Source organism: Miniopterus schreibersii (assembly GCF_964146895.1).
Source record: "Miniopterus schreibersii genome assembly, chromosome: X".
Classification (NCBI taxonomy): Eukaryota; Metazoa; Chordata; class Mammalia; order Chiroptera; family Miniopteridae; genus Miniopterus; species Miniopterus schreibersii.
In genome coordinates this window covers 78,468,786-78,489,853 of record NC_138104.1, presented here as the reverse complement: position 1 = coordinate 78,489,853, position 21,068 = coordinate 78,468,786, and the positions used below count along the sequence as shown (strand labels likewise).

At 35.3% G+C, this 21,068-nt stretch overlaps 1 protein-coding gene across 1 annotated transcript in view; it reads right to left on the bottom strand.

Annotated features, from left to right (window-relative positions):
* Positions 1 to 21,068, bottom strand: part of MAOB (monoamine oxidase B) — a 130,638-nt gene that overhangs the window by 67,909 nt on the left and 41,661 nt on the right. The window contains exons 2-3 of the mRNA XM_081125879.1: positions 15,872 to 15,966; positions 14,751 to 14,888 (exon numbers count right to left, since the gene is read on the bottom strand). Coding sequence (XP_080982005.1) covers positions 14,751 to 14,888; positions 15,872 to 15,966 — 233 coding nt within the window. The remainder of the gene's footprint in view (positions 1 to 14,750; positions 14,889 to 15,871; positions 15,967 to 21,068) is intronic.

Sequence of the window (21,068 nt, the reverse complement as noted above, 5' to 3'; positions counted from 1 at the left end):
TCTAATAAACTATCTAACAGTACAAGTTAAAGGCTTAGAAAGAGAACAACAAGAAAATCCCAGAGTAAGTAGAAGGAAAGAAAGATCAGAGCAGAAATTAATGACATAGAGACTGAAAAACAATACAAAGGATCAATGAAACCAAGAGCTGGTTCTTTGAAAAGATAAATAAGATTGTGATGCACCTTTAGCCAGACTCACCAAGAAACACAGAGAGAGGACCCAAATAAGTAAAACCAGAAATAAAAGAGGAGATATAACAACTGACCCAACAGAAATACAAAGGATCGTAAGAAAATACTATGAGCAACTATATGCCAACAAACTGGACAACCTGGGTAAAATGGACAAATTCCTGGAAACATAGAAACTTCCAAAGCTGAATCAGGAAGACTCAGAAAACCAGAATAGGCAGATAACAACTAATGAAATTGAAGTGATAATCAAATAACTCCCAGGAAACAAAAGACCTGGGCCATATGAATTTACAAGTGAGTTTTACCAAATATTCAAAGAAATAACACCTATTCTCTTCAAACTATTTGAGAAAATTCAACAAGAGGTAAAACTCCCAAGCTCTTTTTATGAGTCCATCATCATCCTGAGCCCAAAACCAGATAAAGAAAACTGCAGGCCAATATCCCTGATGAACATAGATGCTAAAATCCTCAACAAAATACTAGCAAATCAGATCCAGCAACACATTAAAAAGAGCATACACCAAGACCAAGTGGGATTTATTCCAGGGTTGAAAGACTAGTATAATATTCACAAATCAATAAATGTGATACATCACATAAAATAAAGTGCAAAAATCATATGATCGTCTCAATAGATGTGGAAAGAGCATTCCACAAAATCCAGCACCCATTTTTGATAAAAACTCTCAGCAAACTGGGAACAGAGAGAACCTACCTCAACATAATAAAGGCCATATATGACAAACCTAGGGCCAACATCATAATCAATAGTCAAAAACTAAAATCATTTCCCTTAAAAATGGAAACAAGAGAGGGTTGTTCACTTTCACCACTCTTATTCAACATAATACTGAAAGTCTTTGCCACAGCCATCAGACAGGAAGAAAACATAAAAGGTATCCAAATTGGAAAGGAGAAAGTAAAACTGTTATTATTTGCAGATGACATAATATTGTACATAAAAAACCCTAAAGACTCTATCAAAGTAATACTAGATTTGATAAATAAATTCGGCAAGGTAGCTGTATACAAAATTAACATCAGAAAATTGACAGCATTTTTATACAACAACAATGAACTTTCAGAAAGAGAAACTAAAAAACAATACCATTTACCATTGCAACTAAAAAAATAAGATACCCTGGAATAAACTTAACCAAGGATGTAAAAGACCTGTACTTGGAAAACTACCGGACACTGAAAAAGAAATAGTGGAAAATATAAACAAGTGGAAGAATATGTCATGTCCATGGATTGGAAGAATTCATATCATTAAAATGCCCGTACTGCCGAATGCAATGTATAGATTCAATGTAATTATTATTAAAATACCAACAGCATATTTCACATACCTAGAACAAATATACCAAAACTTTATATGGAGCCAAAAAAGACTCCAAATAGCTGCAGTCATCTTGAGAAAGAAGAACAGAGTTGGAGGGAATGAGGGAACACTTTATCAGATATTAAACCATACTACAAAGCCATTGTAATCAATACAGTCTGGTATTGGTACAACAACAGGCATAGATCAGGGGAACAGAACAGAATCCCCAGAAATTGATCTATGCCATTATGGTCAGTTAATATTTCACAAAGGAGGCAAGGGCATACAATAGAGTAAAGGCAGTCTCTTCAATAAATGGTGCTGGGAAAATTGGACAGGTACATGCAAAAAAATCAAACTAGATCACCAACTTATTCCATACACAAGATAAATTCAAAATGGATAAAAGACTTAAATGTAAGTTGCAAAACCATAAAAATCCTGGGAGAAAACATAGGCAATAAAGTCACAGACATTTCATGTAGTGGAATTTTCACTGATATATCACCTAGGGCAAGAGGAACAAAAGAAAAAATAAACAAATGGGACTACATCAAACTAAAAACTTCTGCACAGCAAAAGAAAACAGCCTATAAATACAAAGGAACCCCACAGTATGGAAGAACATATTTCTCAAGGATACATCTGATAAGGGGTTAATTTCCAAAGGGTACAAAGAACTCATACAACTCAACCACAGGAAGACACAAAATCCAATTTAAAAATGGACAAAGGACCTAAACACAATTCTCCAAAGAGGATATAAAGATGGCTAAGAGACATACGAAAAAATGCTCAACTTCTCTAATCAGAAAGATGCAAATTAAAACCACAATGAGGTATCACTTCACACCTGTCAGAATGGCTACCATGAACAAATCAACAAATGACACATACTGGTGAGGATGTGGAGAAAGGGGAACCCTGATACACTGCTGGTGGGAATGCAGACTGGTACAGCCACTGTGGAAAACAGAATGAAATTTCCTCAATAAATTAAAAATAGAGTAAAGGCAGTCTCTTCAATAAATGGTGCTGGGAAAATTGGACAGGTACATGCAAAAAAAATCAAACTGGATCACCAACTTACTCCATACACAAGATAAATTCAAAATGGATAAAAGACTTAAATGTAAGTTGCATTTTTATCCAGTGATCCCACTTCTAGGAATATTTCCTAAGAATCCTGAAATACTAATCAGAAAGAATATATGCACCCCTGTGTTCATAGCAGCAAAATTTACAATAGTTTAGATCTGGAAAAAGCCCAAATGCCCATCAGTACATGAGTGGATAAAACAGCTGTGGGACATATACACCATCGAATACTACGCAGCTGTAAAGAAGAAAGATCTCTTACCCTTTGGGACAGTATGGATGGACCTGGAGAATATTATGCTAAGTGAAATAAGCCAGTCAGAGAAAGACAAATATCACATGATCTCACTTATATGTGGAATCTAAAGGACATAATAAACTGATGAACATAACAGATTCAGTGGCATGGAAGCATGGAACAGACTGACGAATCTCAGAGGGAAGGTGGGGGTGAATGGGTGGGTGGGGAGAGATTAACCAAAGAATGTATATGCATATATGCATACTCTATGGACACAGACAATAGTGTGGTGAAGGCCTGAGGTGGGGAGTGGGTGCAGGGTTACAGGGGTCAGTGGGGGAAAAGGACATCTGTAATATTTTTAACAATAAAAAAAAGAAAAAAGAAAAAAAGTCATGATGTACAGTAAAAAAAAAAAAGAAAAGAAAAGAAAAAATTTCTGCCATCATGGAGTTTGCTTTTTACTAGGAGAAGGCAGATTAAAAACAAATATAATGTTAGGCATTTGTATGTGCTCTGAAAAACAATAAAGCAGAAAAATGATCAATTTGGGATAGAGAATAGCAGGTTGGAGGGGAGTTACTCTTTAAGATATCAGGTTATCGGGGAAGGCCTCTCTGAGGTGGAGATATTTGAGTTCAGACCAAGAAAAAACACTCAAAGTGGAGGGACTATCAAGCATATTTTGGTTCTCTGTTGCTACATAAAGAAATAACCCATGTGTTCTCATATTTCTTTGGATTGACTGGGTTCAGCTAGCTGACAACTGGAGGTCCAAGACAACTTCATTCCCAAGTCTAGTGTAGTGGTAAGAATGCCTGAAAGGCTAGATACAGCTGGGACAGGTGACCAGAGTGCTTACATCTGGCCTCTCCAGCATGGTGGCCTAGATAGAGTATTTGGACTTCTTACAAGGGGTAACTAAATGCTCCAAGAGAGACTGTTCCAAGAGAGAATTAGAACTTGCCAGTTTCTTAAGGCCTCTGCTCCTAAACTGAACCGACATCCGTTTCTCCTTCATGGAAAAATGTCAAAGACTATGTGGCCATCTTTAATCTGCCTCAAAGTGCAAAAACCCTGGAGTAGGAATAAACTTGGCATCCTAGAAGCAAGAGTGGCTGGACTAAAGTGAGCTGGGTCAGGTGGTTGGTGGTAGCATATCATATAGGTACTTGTGGACCATGATAAAAATTTAATTTCATTCATTCTTCTAAGTTATTTTTTATTGCTTTTCCCCCAGGGTTCTACAGTCAAGAAACCTTAGCTCCGGCCTAGATATATAGATAAGATATCAACAGTGACCTGGGAGAAATGCCTGGAAGCAATAAGGGAGAAACATGAGACCCCTAAAACTGCAGCAGTACAACAATCCTGGCCTTAGAGAGAGAGGTAGCAGCTTAAAAACAACCTGCTGTTTTTAGATGGACTGTCATCCTTTCTAATCCAAAGGATCATTGTCATTAGGTATCATAATGATACCCTTCAACTGCCAAAACATCTATTCTACCTAGGTCATCCTTAAATATATAGTTTTATTTTCTTTTTTTCTGACTAAGCAGGAAGTTGTACATATAGAAATGCTTTTTCTCCAGGGGCCACAATGCACGTGTGTGTTTGGTTCAACAGGAGAGCCTAAACTATAGTGATTATGAATTGTGATTTTTTTCTTGGGTTGCATGTGACTAGATGCTGTCTATAGCAACTGCCCTTGACATTTGTCAACTTTAAAAGGGAGAAATTGTAAACGTCATCAGGAAACGGTTCCAGATCACCCTGTAGCCCTTTGCTCAGAATTTTGCATGAAGCATGTGCTGAAAGATTAAATAAGTAAATAAACTACTTATCTTCGCTACAGCTCATTACCGTTGGAATCTTCCAGAAATATATTTTTAAATAATAGTAATTTATAGCATTTTGGGCCAGTTTCTGTGGTTTCTTCTGAGTCAGGGATAATTTAACAACTTTATTAAAATAATGATGCTATACAAAAAGATTTATGTTTTCCATAAAGTTATTTCCTTCAATTTATTTAGTGATGTCCTTCAAGGGTTTGAGAAGTATTCAAAGCATTCTCTATGGCAACATCTCTGACCACCTCAACTTCATTTAGTTCCAACTTGCTCGCTGTCTCATACATGAAAAATCTCAAGGACATGGCATCTCCCCATGCACCTAGGAGAGTTTTTAGAAAGTGATTCAAAGCTGGTTTGCCCTTAGGAAATAACAGGCGTACAAGGAATTTCACTGTTTGTTTACTTCCAAGTTCTTTGTGAAATTGCCACAGTAAGTGAAATTAATCAGCATTATTCATCTGTTACTATTTCTGTAACATAGGGTTTATGTTATAGGATCTAGGGATATGTTTTGTGCAGGTGTTTAAAAATTGAAGATGGATTAGAAATATTTGCAAAAATAGATGAAATCTGCTAACCTTTTAGATCTGTGCTGTCCAATACAGAAGCCACTAGCCATATGTGGCTATTGAGCACTTAGTATGTGGCTAGTCCAAAGTGAGATGTGTTATAAGTATAAAACACATACCAGATTTCAAAAGCTTAGCACAAAAAAGAATGTAAAATATCTTATTAATAATGTTTTATATTGACCAGATGCTCAGATGATAATATTTTATATATTCTGGATTAAATGAAATCTACTATTAAAATTAAAATTAATCGCCTGTTTCTTTTTATTTTCAATATGGTTACTAGAAAATTTTATTTTTGTTTTTGTTTATTTTTAAATATATCTTTATTGATCTCAGAGAGAGGAAAGGAGAGGGAGAGAGAGATAGATAGAAACATCAATGATGAGAGAGTCATTGATCGAGCCCGCAACCCGGGCATGTGCCCTGACCGGGAATCGAACCCCGATCGCCTGGATCCCAGGTCAACGCTTAACCGCTGAGCTACGCCCGGCCTGGCACTAGAAAATTTTAAATGACATATGTGGCAGATGTTGTATTTCTGTTGGACAGTGCTGTTTTAAATTTTAATGAGAATTTCCAGATTTCATGTATATGTCAAAAAGGGGGGAAATGAATGCATTTTGATTATCTGAATTTAGGTCATTTAGAGATTAGTAAACTCTGACACAGCCACTGTATCCTGACAGCTCTACTAGAGAGCCAGCACTGCCACTTAGTAATCTGGAAGAAAGGGTCTCAACAGAGTCAGTTAATAACCACTGTCCCATATGCAGGATCTAAAGACATCACAGTAGAGCTGTAGGAAACTTAGAAGGTAACACAACCAGAAAGGAGATTTTCTTTTCTCTTTTCTATTATCTGTTTACCCTGTTTGTCTGGGTATGTGAATTTGTTGCAGTCAAATGCTGATGTCTTAGTCTACTAATAACATAAGAAAAATATAAAGGAGAAGACTGGATTTAAGAACAGGATGAGTTATAGTTTAGTGTATAAGGAGCTTATGAAAATATTTTTAGGGTAAGTTTAGCGACCTAGCTCTCTTTGAAAAAGAATTTGTAAAGCTTTATCTTATCTGGTGTTCTGCCATTTAAATTCTTACTTGGTAGTAAGACTCCCCAGAGACTATTAAAAAAGCTGTTTGTTTGGTTTTTTTCCAAAAGAAAACAGACTCTAGCCTTCCTATAAAAACATTCTTAGTATCTTCAGTGTATCATAGCAGCCTTGTTGATGAGAAAAATGTTAATCAATGTCTTTCATTATCTTTTTTCTTTAAAAGTTCAAAGCACTAAGCAGGACAGGTACAAATATCCTTTTGCAAATGAAGAAATCAAGGTAGAAAAGCATAACTAACATGGCCAAGGTCTCACAAAAAGTCAACGACGAAGTGTGTGTGTGTGTGTGTGTGTGTGTGTGTGAGTGTGTGTGAGCGGGGAGCAGATTTTGCAGCTCAGTAATACCAGGATAAGAGCCTTTGAGGTTCTGTATTTGAACAGCTGCTTTGGGATCTAGGCTGTCTAAACTCAAAGGGTTGAAGCTCAGTCACTAAGCCTGGCTGGAAGCAGTTTGGTTATTGTTACTAGATCTGTAATCAGGAGTCTGCTACCCAGACAGGTGAGAATTACACAGATATGCTGGAAACACTGTGCCTAACCTTCTCATAGACCATGCTTTCTCAAAAGTAGAGTCTGTGTCTAATTATATTTTTAAAAATAAAAATGAGAGGAGCTCTTTATAAAAAGTTGGAGCAGTACTAAAAACTACAAAGAAGGCAACAAATTACCTCCAATTTCACCATCCAGTTTAGAAAAAACAGCTATAACATTTGGTGCATGACACCCAGACCCCTTTATAAGCATCTACAAGATAGAAAAATGTGTGGATGGATGGTTGATATGAATGGAGAACTGAACAAATGGATGATTAAAAGAGGGAGAAAGGAAACAAAAAAGTAAGTAAGGAAGAAGAAAACAAATATCTGAGAATCAAATCATATTATATTTGCTCTTTTTAATGACATGAATGTATTTTAATTTAATGGAAGAAACAAACTGAAGTGAACTGAAGAAGTGCTAAACTTAAAATAAAAATTTAAAAAACAAGAAATATTTATTACTAAAAGAGCCTTGTAGCACAAAGGCAAAAGATCATAAAAATCATTAAGATATTTGAGTCTTTGTTTTTTAATTAGCTACGAGTTTAACTTTGGTATAGACTGATTCCATACCACAAAGGAAGATTTCAGTAGCACTTACCTTTCTTATACTTCTTTCCTCCTCGCCTTCCTTACATTCTGATTTTAAAGACTATATAATTTTTCACCATATTAAGTTCTTTAAAAATACACTCTGCAGTACATTATATATTACAATCATAATTCTTCCAATTCTTTATAGTTAAATCTTTATTTAAATGTATTTAATGTTTAACATCAGTTTCACCAAAGCTTATCCATTTTTGAGTTCTTTATTTTGAGTCATCATGAAGATCCCTTGGTGTGGAATGCTGCTATGACCAAATTTTAAATTATGTGCCATTGGCTTAGTGGGCAGCATGCAGGTGGCCAGAAAAGAGATGTCACAGGATTGAAAGGTAGAGAAAGTCATAAAACATTGGGAAAACTATTACCTGGATAATTCAAAGGCAGACCAAGCACTTACCAACATTGAAGCCCTAAGAGAAACTTCGAATGTTAGTGATTGTTGGCTTTTACTTGTACTATGTTTTCTTTCAGCAATGCTATAGCTCTGGGATTAAGCAGCCAGGATTAGAAACCTTAAATTTTCCTTGCCATCAGTTCTCAAATTTTATGATCTAAAGGGGCTCTCTTTTCCTAATGTAAGTGTGGCATGAAAATCTTTTTTTTCTTTTTTTCTTTCTTTCTTTCTTTCTTTCTTTCTTTCTTTCTTTCTTTCTTTCTTTCTTTCTTTCTTTCTTTCTTTCTTCTTCTTTCTTTCTTTCTTTCTTTCTTCTTTCTTTCTTTCTTTCTTCTTTCTCTCTCTCTCTCTCTCTCTCTCTCTTTCTTTCTTCTTTCTTTCCTTTCTTTCTTCTTTCTGGCTTTATTTTATTCAGTCATTTTGTCCTATTTTTGTTCATTTCCTTTTATATTGAGAAGAGAATCTTTGATCCTACAATCCCACACTAAATATATCCCAAATTGTCTCAAATTAAATTATTAATCCCAGTGCTTTCCATAGTAGTAACTTATATTAGATGCTCCATAAATGTTGGATAATTTGAATAGAGTGTAGATGCTTAGCTAATAGTAACTGATTGGCAAATATTCACTATGTTACAGTTTTCTTATAATAAAATATCATGTATCTATTTAAAATGGTATCAACAAAGAATTTTTAACGACACTGGAAAATATTGGTGAAATATTCATAAGTGGAAAAGCAGACATGCTAACTTTCTTTATGCAAAAGTATAAAAATAGGAATCCAGGTATGTTAAATATAAAGAAAATAAGCTATATATGTATGTGTGTTTGTATGTGTATAATCTTGAAGTACAAATAACAGAACAATGTTCATCCTACTTCCAAACAGGTTTTGTCAACATATAATCAAGAAAGTGATGAGGATACAGGGATTGGGAAGGAGCCAGTGATATAACTGTAGTCAAATGAAGAAAATTTTAAGGATAAGAGCATCTTAAACTGGAGTTTCCCAAGATTTGGAAGGAAGGAAGGAAGGAAGGAAGGCAAACCAGTTTCTGGGGCTCAGAAGAAAATAAAAGAAAGTCTCCCATCCAGGGACAGTGAGCTCTTTATGGTGTATTCTTGGCACCCAAAGACCTCAGTTCATGCTCTGACCCCATCGCTTCCTGCCATATGCAATTAATCTCTTTCTAGCTTTTATGTTCTCATCTATTAAATGAAAAATAAAACTTCTAGTTCACAACTAAATAAGTTCTAGTTATTTAGGACTCACAATTGTGAGGCCCAAATAAGATACCATATGTGAAAGCACTCAGAAGGTTCTAGATGTCTATACCAAAATAATGTTATCATTGTTGTTATTTTCTGGTTGCAGCAAAAGCCAAGGGAAAGGCCTGGGCTCTGTGATCAACAGACATGAAATCATGTCTAAGCCTCTCCATAGGTTCCTGCTGTTTAGGGAGTGGCAAGGTAGGTTAGTTAATACATTTTAGTCCATCTTGTACTTTCTGCCAATCCTTGGTACTGCAAGCTGCTGAAGCTCTTTGACCTGTTACACAGTTGCCCTTATTAGTCACTCTCATTTGGTTATTACATCTCCTTTAGACTACTTGGCTATATCCCATGATGACACAGTATAGATGCTATAAAAGTTACACAAGATTTAAGCTAAAGGACTGTTCTTTTAGTGAATTTCACCATTGTAACTGAATTCTATACATTCTTTACTTTCCACCTCCAGCATAATTTAAAATTATCTCTGTGTTACCCGCTTTATTCTCTTTTAAGTTTAACCAGATGTGTGTTTTTATATAGAGAATATGTTTACTGATTTTATCATGTTTTAAGTTTCAAATGGAAACTTTGGAGGCCTAAAATAAATTAATCTCATATCCCCAAATATTGCTACAAATCCAGTCATTGAAGGCATAATTTTCAGCAAATTATTACATGCCAAAAATCTGCCTGTATTTTCTAAAGAACACAATGAGTACTTTGGTTTCCAGAATAACATCGTAAGCTTCAGAATAATAATTAGACAAGTGGATTTCACTTGCTAAAGAGGAAATTATTGTTCTCCACATTTTTTTGAAGAAATCTCCCATGATAATAAGACATTTATTTCCAACAAATAAGAAATTAAATAGTTGTGAGTCGAAAAGAAGTTTCATGAAGCTCATCTCAGCTAGGACAGACTCTTGGAGCCAGTGAGCTCTGTGTGGCATGTGGGAAGTTCATGTAAAATGGGCAGCTGTTCCTGGGTGAAATACAAGTATTTGTCTAACCCGTTCCTGGAAACTTCTGTCATCATGAGGGAAGCAAGTGCACCCTAGACTTTTTGACCCAGGCTTCCCTGGATTAATAAGATTGGAGAAGGAGATATTAAGAACCTGAAAAATACTGTACATTCCGGTCTGCTGATTTCTGGGACATGTTGAAGTTATGCATGGCAAGACAGTATCTGTTTGCCAAATGTAATGATAATTTGAATATTTTATTTCTCAATAGTTGGGCTCCAATTGTGTTGCTGTTCCTCAATGCCAAGAGATAATTTAGCACCTGTGATCTTTTCCAAGAAATTCACTGAACCAGTCTTGTCAACAGAGATCTTTTCCCACTATTCTTTGCATTTATGTGCTTTTTGTGTACTTGCATTATCAACAGGATTTCAGAGTTCTCAACAAACTGAAGGAATGTGTCAAATGCTGCTTCCTCCATAAGGTTGTTTGAGCAATAGCACTCAGAGCAGCAACAGTAGACAATATATTTGAGAGATGTCTCTTCATTCAGATGCTTTTTCACGCATTGAGACTGAGCACATAGAACACAAAAGGGATTTTGACAATGAGCTCAGTTTCTGTCCACTGGGAAGCATACTAACACCAGAACATCTTTTTCTCAGTTTGTACAGATAGCTGAAGTTTAGAAATTACTATCAGTATGAAGTTGAACTCTTAATATTCTCCTCCCTCATGCTACATCTTTGCATAACCTAACTCTTAATAGTTCCACCTTCAGGCCTAAAGCAGTTTCCTGCATATTTTGATTAGATTTTAGTTGAAATTTCAGACTGAAAAAAGCTGCTGAGACAGAGAAGCTTTATTTGCCAATAGTCTAAATTGCACCAAACTTCAAAATTTTCTCCAAGTTTTTTAAAGTAAAAACCCAAAAGAGCAAAAAACAAACAACAAAACAACCACATACATGTGTGCACACACTCACACAGTAGATGAAAGAGGAAGAGGTATAAGTTCACATAAAGCAATGCTTTTTAAGAATTTATTTTTTGTCTTTTTCTTATTATGAGATACTGTCTAAACAGAAATAATTTTTACAAGTCACTTCCAATGTATTTAAATAGCTGCCTTCTAAACTATACTAGCAGAAATTAGCATGGCTATTTGTAAAACAGATTTAAAACTTCAGTAGATGCTTAACAATAACTGTTAAACACTAACGGCTGCATCACTATTTTAGACATGAGGAAAACACCTACTAAATTATACAGGTATTAGTTGAAGTGATAATTTTTCCTAGTGATAATTAAATCTCAATATAGCTATTACATCTTTTATTCACCAACAAGGCTTTGCAAAACCACATTTTAGTAACATAAGACAGATCTATGGTAGCATTAAAAATGAATGTCACTCAGATATAAACATTTCCAACAGATAGGAGGCAGACAGTAAAGAGTACACAGAACAGCACACCAGGAGGTTCCCATCATGGAGCTGGCATGAACACACCCTAGTAGCAGACCATTTCTCTTACAAATACCAGGGAACTGAAAATACCAGAGTCATCATTTCTTGAGAAAGGCACCCTTTCTGTGGGTAGCTAGCCAGTCATAAGCTGCTTGCTGTACTCTCTCCATTTTGTGGGAAGCTCCATTTCATTAGTTTCAGTTCTGACCAGCATACCCAAGTTCTTTATCCTAATGTTATTAAGGCTGCACATAAAACTCCTTCCATTAAGGACCATGTAAAAAATCTAAAATACTCCCAGGCTCTGGGTTAAGAAATACATATAAGTTGACTGAAAAAATAAGGCACAAATATAATACATATTTTCATAAGCCATAATTTGCACTTGGGAATGGTAGTTATTAAAACATATAATAGACAGTAATGTCCAAATGTCAAAAGTACTGCCTACATGACACAGGAAACAAATTTCTGAACTACATTCTTTGGCATGTAGTAGTAGATAGAATGTCATAGTTCTGGTCAATAAATGGATGCAGCCATTTGAGATGATTTTCCAGGCTAAAAATGAGAACAATACATGTGAGCAAAGAAAGACATGGAAGTGATGATGGTGGAGAACAAGTATTTGATTTTGGGAGGACTTCTTAGCTATACGGACATTATTATTACTTATTAGCATGTAGCTCTTCACTGGATATGACCATGAAAAGGTCAAATTAGCACATCTATCAAGACTGAAAGAAAAATATTTGTTTCATATTTTCATTAATGTTTTAATTATCTCATTAGTGAGAATTCATTAAGTATACAATATATTTTTAAATTTCTTTTTATTGTTGATATTATTGTCTATGTCCCTATCCCCCTCCCTCACCTTTGCCTACCTCCACCCAACCCCTGCCCCCCTTTTCTCTGGCCATCACCACACTATTGTCTGTGTCTATGGATTATGGACTTTATTTTTAAGTGCATTGATATTCCTCATTTCTTCCAGCAGAGGTCAGAAAATAGCAATACAGGAATATGAAACATCTATGAACCAAGCAAATATTTTAGAGTAATTTTCCCTAGATAGGATTATGGAGAGTTTTTGTTTACTCACATTTTCTAATAACATTTTTACAATAAATATGCTTTACTTTTGTAATAATTAAAAAGCAATAACATTCATTTTAAGTTTTATAAAGAACACTGTTAGCATATGTATTTACCCTGCATCAAGTCAGAGATATTGCTTAATTGACTGTTCTAAATAGTCTAAGAAAGCAGCACATTTGGCCAACACTCTGTAAAAGTGTTGTGTAAGATCATTTCCACAATTAATGACTGTAAGCAATCTCTTTCAAACAAGGAACTTAATATCAGCCATAAGATTACCAGAAAAACAAACATTCTGAGCAGAACTCTTGATTGCTAAGCAACCTTGCACAAACGAAAACAGAAAAGTGAATATAATTTCTAGTCATCTCTTTTGTCTGGAGAAAACTAAAAGAGACTCCAGTGTTCTGAGAAGTAAGTCTCTGTAAGTCTTATGTGTTAAGACAAGGAAGACAGAAGAAATCAATCAATGTGACCTACATTTAAAAGCAAAGAACCCTATGAAGGATGTTTACTAAGTGCTGCTGGTTGATGTCCAACAAATTTCACTGTCACCGTGCTACATTTTCATTTTTAAATGATGTGTCTCTTTTTCTACTAGACACATATGGAAGCAAAGTGAAAAGGCTTATAAAACAAAATCTGAAGTTCAACCAAAACATTTATGTATGAATTAAGGAAATCTTTTACCCTCATTGTGCCAAATTAGATAGATTTTTCTTTCCAGTTTTATTAAATGATTCATAATGCATGGTATGTTATCCATCCTTCTTGATATTATCACTCTCAAATAATATAAGTATGTCAATATATCAACATTGCTATATAGATCAAACTGACTTGCTAGTTTTTTTCTGTCTCCTAAGGGGATGATTTCTATGGGTGAGGATATACTTATACTGCTTACTTCCACCTGCAGAGGCAAGTGAAGAAGAGAAGGAAAGACTAAAATTCAAAACCCCTGCCAGTTCTTCTGTGGGACACCATGAGAAGGTGCCAGAGTAAGTGAATCTCAGCTTGTCAGAAACCATCAGTGACTTTTTGTACCAAAGCAATGATGCTGGAAAACAAGGATCAAAGAGATATGAAAAGTCTGATGACCAACAGCATGGTGGGAGACTGGAATCCACAGAGAAATGTGGCCAGTGAAAAATCCCCAGGGATGCATAAGTCTAAGAGCTTATTAGAATTAGAATGTCTAATTTTCAATTCTAACCTGCTAGTGTTTCTGCAATTAACCCCATTCCAACTCCACCCCCTGCCATTGTTCAAAATTTCAGTCAAGTCTGCTGCATACAAATGCTTGAGGTGGTCTGAGGGAAATCAAAACAGAGGTGAGTTTCAGCCCAGGTTGGTATAGAGCAAAAGGAAAAAAGAGTCACAAGCCATGAGACGTGGATTAACATAGGTGTCATGGAGGCAAGAATAAGCCACAAATGATCATGAGAATGTGAGACCCAGTAAACTCAGAGAAATCTTGAGAAGATCAATGGAGTTTCCCCACAAAAAGAAATGGAATTTGGGACTTGAGCCACTTTTATGTAAACTTCCAAAGAAGACTAACTTTAGCTGTTAAATCAGACACAGTATTAAAACTTCAAAATACTACAGATTGCAAATACTTTTATAATGTGAAGCCTAGGGCAGCATTTGTAAAACTGTACACAAGTTTTTGTATCACATAAAAGAGCCCAAGGTATTTAACAAATTAATCACAAATGCCTTTTCTCTATTAGTTTTGTTAAACTTTTTACCAAATGGGCAATACTACTTGGTCAATTATCTTCCCACATAGGTTAAGAATTCTCACTTAATTCCACTTTGATAACAGTGAAACATTCTCAGAGTGGTTAAAATACATTAATAAGCTACATACTTCTGCATACATTCAGAGATGAAAAAGTTTCTCTGAGAGAATGATCTAGAATTTATATATGGAAATGCCCATAGAGTAGCCTTCAAATCCTTCAAAGGCTGGCCCAGGCTTACCTTTGAGTGGTGGATCAGACACTCCACTTCATTCACTTTATAGGTCTCCAATCCTAGCTCTTTGGCTAATCTTAAGATGCGATTCTGGGTTGGTCCAACATAAGATCCTCCAAGGTCCACATATTTAACCATTTGGTTCTGTTTTTCCATGGAAAAAAATTTAAAAAATAATTGTGAAAATGTTATTACTAAGATAGAGAGCCCTGAAATAAGCAAATTAACATTTCATAGGTTATAGACACATCTTGTGGGACCATGAAAAATTGGGTTCTGTTCTCAACTCCATTCTTGTAATTTAAAGGTTATTAGATCATTTCTTAATTTAAGCAAACCTTATTGAACTTTGTATAGGCAAGAGACGCCTGAACCTCATCATTTACAATGTACCACAACATGGTTTGGTTTTCAGTGACTTGAGTTTATAATCTCTGAATGGCTGGTGAATTCTCTATACTTAGTACTTGAGACTAACTTTGAGGCACCTAATGCGGGAGGAAAAATAAGAAAGGAAATAATCACTTATGTTGTTTGCCAATCCAAGTGTTTGAAACAGCATCAGGGAATGTTTGGTCATAATTTGAACCTTTGAAATTGTTCTTATGTTCAATAACAAGTTTTCTATATGGTTTTGAATCAGTTTCACATCCAATGACAAAGGATAAAACTTTGAACAAGAAGTAAGTAGAAAAGTTCTCTGTATTTGAGCTTGTCCAAGCATAGCTGGGTACCTATTAGTCAGGGACACCAGAAAAGGCCTTCTTTTTCTGTTTTTGTTTGTTTTTTCATTTTTTTATTGTCTGTCTCCCCTCCCCCCAAAAAACTACACATTTCACAAAGGCAGGAATCTTTGTTTTATTCACTGATGTATTCCAAATACCTATTCATTGGTGCAATACTTTACTGGGCAAGTGCCAAGTGTCATGAGGTGAGAAAAGAAAAGGTACCGAAGAAAGAGTTGAAAAAGAAACAAATTTGTAGAGAGGCTGTGGAAAATTTTTAGAGTAATTTTCACTCTCTTAAAAAGAGTCAAATGAAATTCAAGATATTCAGCAAGGAGAAAAAAAAGAAGAAAAAACTCAGCTTTGATCCCATGTTTTTCCACTCCATCCTTAATGTCTTACCCTAGTGGTGTAAGTCCTGCCTCCCACACGGTCCTGGGCTTCCAGAACAACCACATTCAGGCCAGTGTCATGCAGAAGTTTGGCTGCTGCCATACCTGGGAGAAAATACAATAAGAAATCAGAATCAAACACCTTATAGGGACTCCAGATAAGCTCTTCATGCTAACAGCCAGGGAGAAAAGTCCATGATGGCTCACACACAGTCTGCAGTTACATTTAACTTACAGGTGGCTAAGGTTTCTCAACAGAGACCCAAATTCCAAGCCAGAAAACCAACTACTGTTTGTAGAAAAAAACAAAAGGGATTTTACTTTTGGTAAATGTCTCAGATCTTAAAAATAGCTTATGGTTACTATATCAAAATGTCTATCTTTAAGGAATAAATTGTGTGATTACACATCAGACAACACAGATAAAAACACAAGGCACAAGGCCCCTGGCCCTGGCCAGTGTGGCTTGGTTGGTTAAACTTTTGTTCCATGCACTGAAGGGTTGCAGGTTCAATTCCCGGTCAAGCCACATACCCAGGTTGCAAGTTCAATTTCCAGTGAAAATGTGAGGCAACCAATCGATGTTTCTCTCACAGTGATGTTTTTTTCTCTCTCTCTCCCTCTCCCTTCTTTTCTCTATAATCAATGAAAAACATGTCCTAGGGTGAGGATTAAAACACACACACACACACACACACACACAAGGTCCCACTTAAGAGAAATGTATAAGCCCCAGCAGAGTCAGAACCAAATGTATAACCACTGACTTTATTTCCAAAGTAAATATGAAAAATCGGTAAGTTGGGGGGAGAGTGGACCTTCAAATCATGTGAGAAGACCTTGGATTTACAGTGAAATTAGACTTGTAGAGGTTGATGTAAAGTTTTAAAACCAAGGATGTAAAATTTGACCCCCTTATCAACCCTAATTAATTACCCATGTAATCCATCTCTGAAGAATTAAATGACTCCATTCATTCATCCATTTAATTATTAATGTAGGCAAAAATTATTTAATGAATGCCCACTACATTCTCACCATCATAAATTTAGCTTTTAAAAAACAGCGTTATTCGAAATAAGCCAGTCAGAGAAAGATAAATATCACATGATCTCACTCATATATGGAATCTAATGAACAAAATAAAGTGGTGAGCAAAATAGATCCAGAGACATACAAACATGGAACAAACTGATGAATCTCAAAGGGAAGGCAAACATAGGGGAGCGGGTGGAGAGAAATTCACCTAAGAACTTATATGCATAAATACATCACCCATGGACACAGACAACAGTATAGGGAAGGCCTGAGGGGATCAATGGGGGGGAAAGGAGGACATCTGTAATACTTTTAACAATAAAGGTATTTTTTTAAAAAAAATAGCTTTATTAATGAGCAGCTGGGGGTGGCTCAGCAGTTGAGAGTCGACCTGGGATCCAGGCGATTGGGGTTCGATTCCCGGTCAGGGGACATGCCCGGGTTGCGGGCTCCATCAATGACTCTCATCATTGATGTTTCTCTCTCTCTCTCCCTCTCCTTTCCTCTCTCTGAAATCAATAAAGATATATTTTTTTAAAAAATAGCTTCATTAAGATAAATTTACTTACAATAAACGTTACCCAATGAAGTTTTTATCATTTATTTATTTATTTATTTATTTATTTATTTATTCATTCATTCATTCATTCATTCATTCATTCATTCATTATTTTATTTGTGTTTAAATTACAACTGTTGGTGAAGATGTGGAGAAAAGGGAACCGCCGTGCACTGTTGGTGGGAATGCAGATTGGTGCAGCCACTGTGAAAAACAGTGTGAAGTTTCCTCAAAAAATTAAAAATGGAACTACCATATATCCAACAATTCCCCTTCTGAGTATTTATCTGAAGAAATTCAAAATACTAATTCAAAAAGATATATGCACTCCTATGTTCACTGCAGTTCTATTCACAATAGCCAAAATATAGAAGCAACCTAAGTGCCCATCAATAGACAAGTGGATTAAGAAGATGTGGTACATATATACCAAATATGTTTGGACAATGTATAAGTCCGTCCTGGATGTAGGTTTTTTATTTTATCTCAGAGGTCTTAAAATCCTGCATCTTTAAAACCATTCTTACAGAATTTAGTAAGTCTTCTCAGACAATAGAACTCTGATGCTCTGAATAATGAACTGAATTTTCTTAGTTCCAGTTACCTTACTCATTTGTTTTTTTGAGACTAAACAGAATCAAGGAAAGTTTAAGATGCTGTGCCTTGTAGATAAATTAAACAGCTTCAATCTTGTCTTTCAAAAATAATAGTTCTGGGACTTTTATACACCACTAATGCAAAAAAAAGATATTCTTATTAAAATAGCCATATAATGTTCATTACATTTAAAAAGCTGTTCTAGAGATTTCAATATATTATTCAATGAATTCTTACAGCAACCCAATAATTAAAGGTACTATTTATATTCCCATTTTATGGCTGAGGAAATTGAAGGAAAAAGGGGTGTCCAAGGTCACATGAGGAGTCAGCAGGCAAAGTCAGGCTATTCTCTTTGTACATCGCATCTTTCTGTTTTTGCTTCAGGAAAAAATTACATTTCAAAAGATATTTTTCACTTTGTTTGGATCAATGTGTTTTTAAAACACACTTGTATATTGTTGTTTGATGAGAATCTGTAAAGCATAAGATATGAGCCCACCGTAAAAGCCATAATGAAAAGCCGAGGCTTCATTCACAGTCTATTGGCTAGCCTAAAAGAAAAAAACTATTTTTTAAAGAAGCTGACTTGACACTTCATTATTTGAGTTAATCCATCTTCTGATCCTTGTCCTTGGAGGCAGGCCTAGAGCTTTTCAGTTGGTGGCAGGGTAAGGGTTCCAAAGTCCACAGTTCCCCACGCAGTGCACATGAGCATTGCACAACCCTAAGTTTAGGAATACAAGGTTTCGATTTTTAACTCCAGTTTCCTAATTTCATCACCATAAGGGGAAAAAAAGAGAAAACATTTCTATTTAGATTCAACATTGCAGACAATTCAGTGCCATTTCTTTTATCAAGCATCAGTTCAACAAATAAAATATGAAATAAGATGCAACCATGGTAACAGCTGTTATCAGGGAATTCAGAGGGACCTGCTGTGCATGCTGAGGCTTAAACAAAAGGGTTCAGAACAAAATACAACATCACTCATATACACAACCATTTTATATTCCACAAAAGGTACTGTCTTTTAGTAAATGCAGTTACCCCATAGTATATGATACTAAACATAAACAGTTATTAGAACAGGCCAGTGTCTTATCAAATCATGTGCCTTAAAAAGTCATAAATAAAAAATTACAAAAATATCTTTAAATAGAACAGTATGAGAGTAAGTTGTTGGAAATATCTCACAATTTGTCACACTAATGTTCATAGGAGGCTATTATCAACAGCAGAAACTGAGTGAAAATATAATTGGCCCAATTATCAGTGGCTTAGGGAAGTCACTGCAGTTTAAGAGGAGGGGATTTTAGAACACCTAAGAACCCGAGGAGTTAGAGTCTTGTCAGGAGAAGATTAACATTAAGAAGCAGCTCTCAAGGGATTCCTCAGTAATGACTAATGAAAGGACTAATGGTTTGACTGATGGAAAAATAAGCAAACAATAAACTATACAGAGCTGACCTGATTTACAACAGTGTTGTTCCTGACTTCATTTCTACGTCGATTGTTTGGAACTTTTAACACACTGTGCCATAAAACAAAACTTTGGGAAGTGGTGCATTCTTTAGGAAGTCTGGGAATTTTAAAATGCAATATTATTGCAAAAAAATCATAAAGGAGCAGAAGTACATTTGCCCTAAAACACTAAACAATGTAATTGGCACTATTTAAACACCTAAGCAATCACTTCCTGATACAATGCAATAACAGTTTTTTTAAAAAGAAAATACCTACAATAACAACAGCCATCATCAAAATGCATTGAGCACTTGCTTTACTCTGTGTGAAGTGCTTTACACACAAAGTGCTTCTGATCTTCACCACAATTCTGAGAGTTATTATTATCGTTATTTTAAAAAGAAAAATGGAAGATTAAAGACATTCATTGACTTGCCATAGATTATATAATTAGTAAATGGCAAAGTCAGAGTTCAGCTCCAAAGCTGAACTCTTACCCACTACCTGATACCAAAAAGGAAAAATTAAAAATACAGTGACTCAGTACCCTGATTGATGTAAAGTGCTTTAAAACATTTTGCTCTCCATCTAAAATAAGAATTTTAAAATAATCAATTTTTCTTTTAAATGGATATATTTTTAAACCAATTTAGGATCAAGCTTATAATCACTTTGTACTTTTAAAAAGCTAGTTAAACTTCAGTTTAATAGGCAGGATCAATTAATATTTCACAAATAAATTATCATCTGCCATTTTCAGAAGCAGTCCCAGTATGCCCCTGACAGGCTTCTGATAAGATCATCTATTTCTTGTTGCTTCCAAATGGTGCAGGTCCAGAGGATTTTGGCTCAAGAAGACTCCCTTGGATGAATAACCATAGCATGGCACACACAGGAATAATGGGAGACTAATGCCTACCTCTTCTTGAATAGTTTACTTGGAAAAAATTATCAAAGTGATGACGATCTCAATTATTTGGATACCTAAATATGGATTAGACACCCAAATTATTTTTATTTTAAAGATTGAAAATCAGTTAGATGCTGTAACAGACTGAAAAGTACACAGCGCAGGTAACAAAGGTGTCTTTAGAGAAGTGGAGGAGTTTAGATTTAGAGAGAAGGGAAAAAAATCAAAATTACTATCTGCTTTGTTCTTTGCTTTGTCAATCTGTCGAATGTCCTTCATATCAAAATCTGATATTTAACAAAATGTTTTAAATGTTTTAAAATGCAAAGTTAATTGTCTTGAAAACATTATGCACTTTGATACTATATAAATGAATTCTTCCCAATTAAAAAAATCATGTTAACTAAAATTGACAATGAAATTCACTGTACCTCAAAGCATCTGTACCTTATAATCATGGTAAATAGTATAGGCATCCCCCAAGAAAAAAAAGCCAAAATATGTAAATAACCCTCATTTCCTTCTGGTCACTTCTGATAAAGCAATGGTTTTATGAAGTAACTCTAGAAACAACCAAGTGACCTTCTGATCAAAGAACTGGAATTCTTTGATGTCTCTAAAGAAAATCCTTTTTAG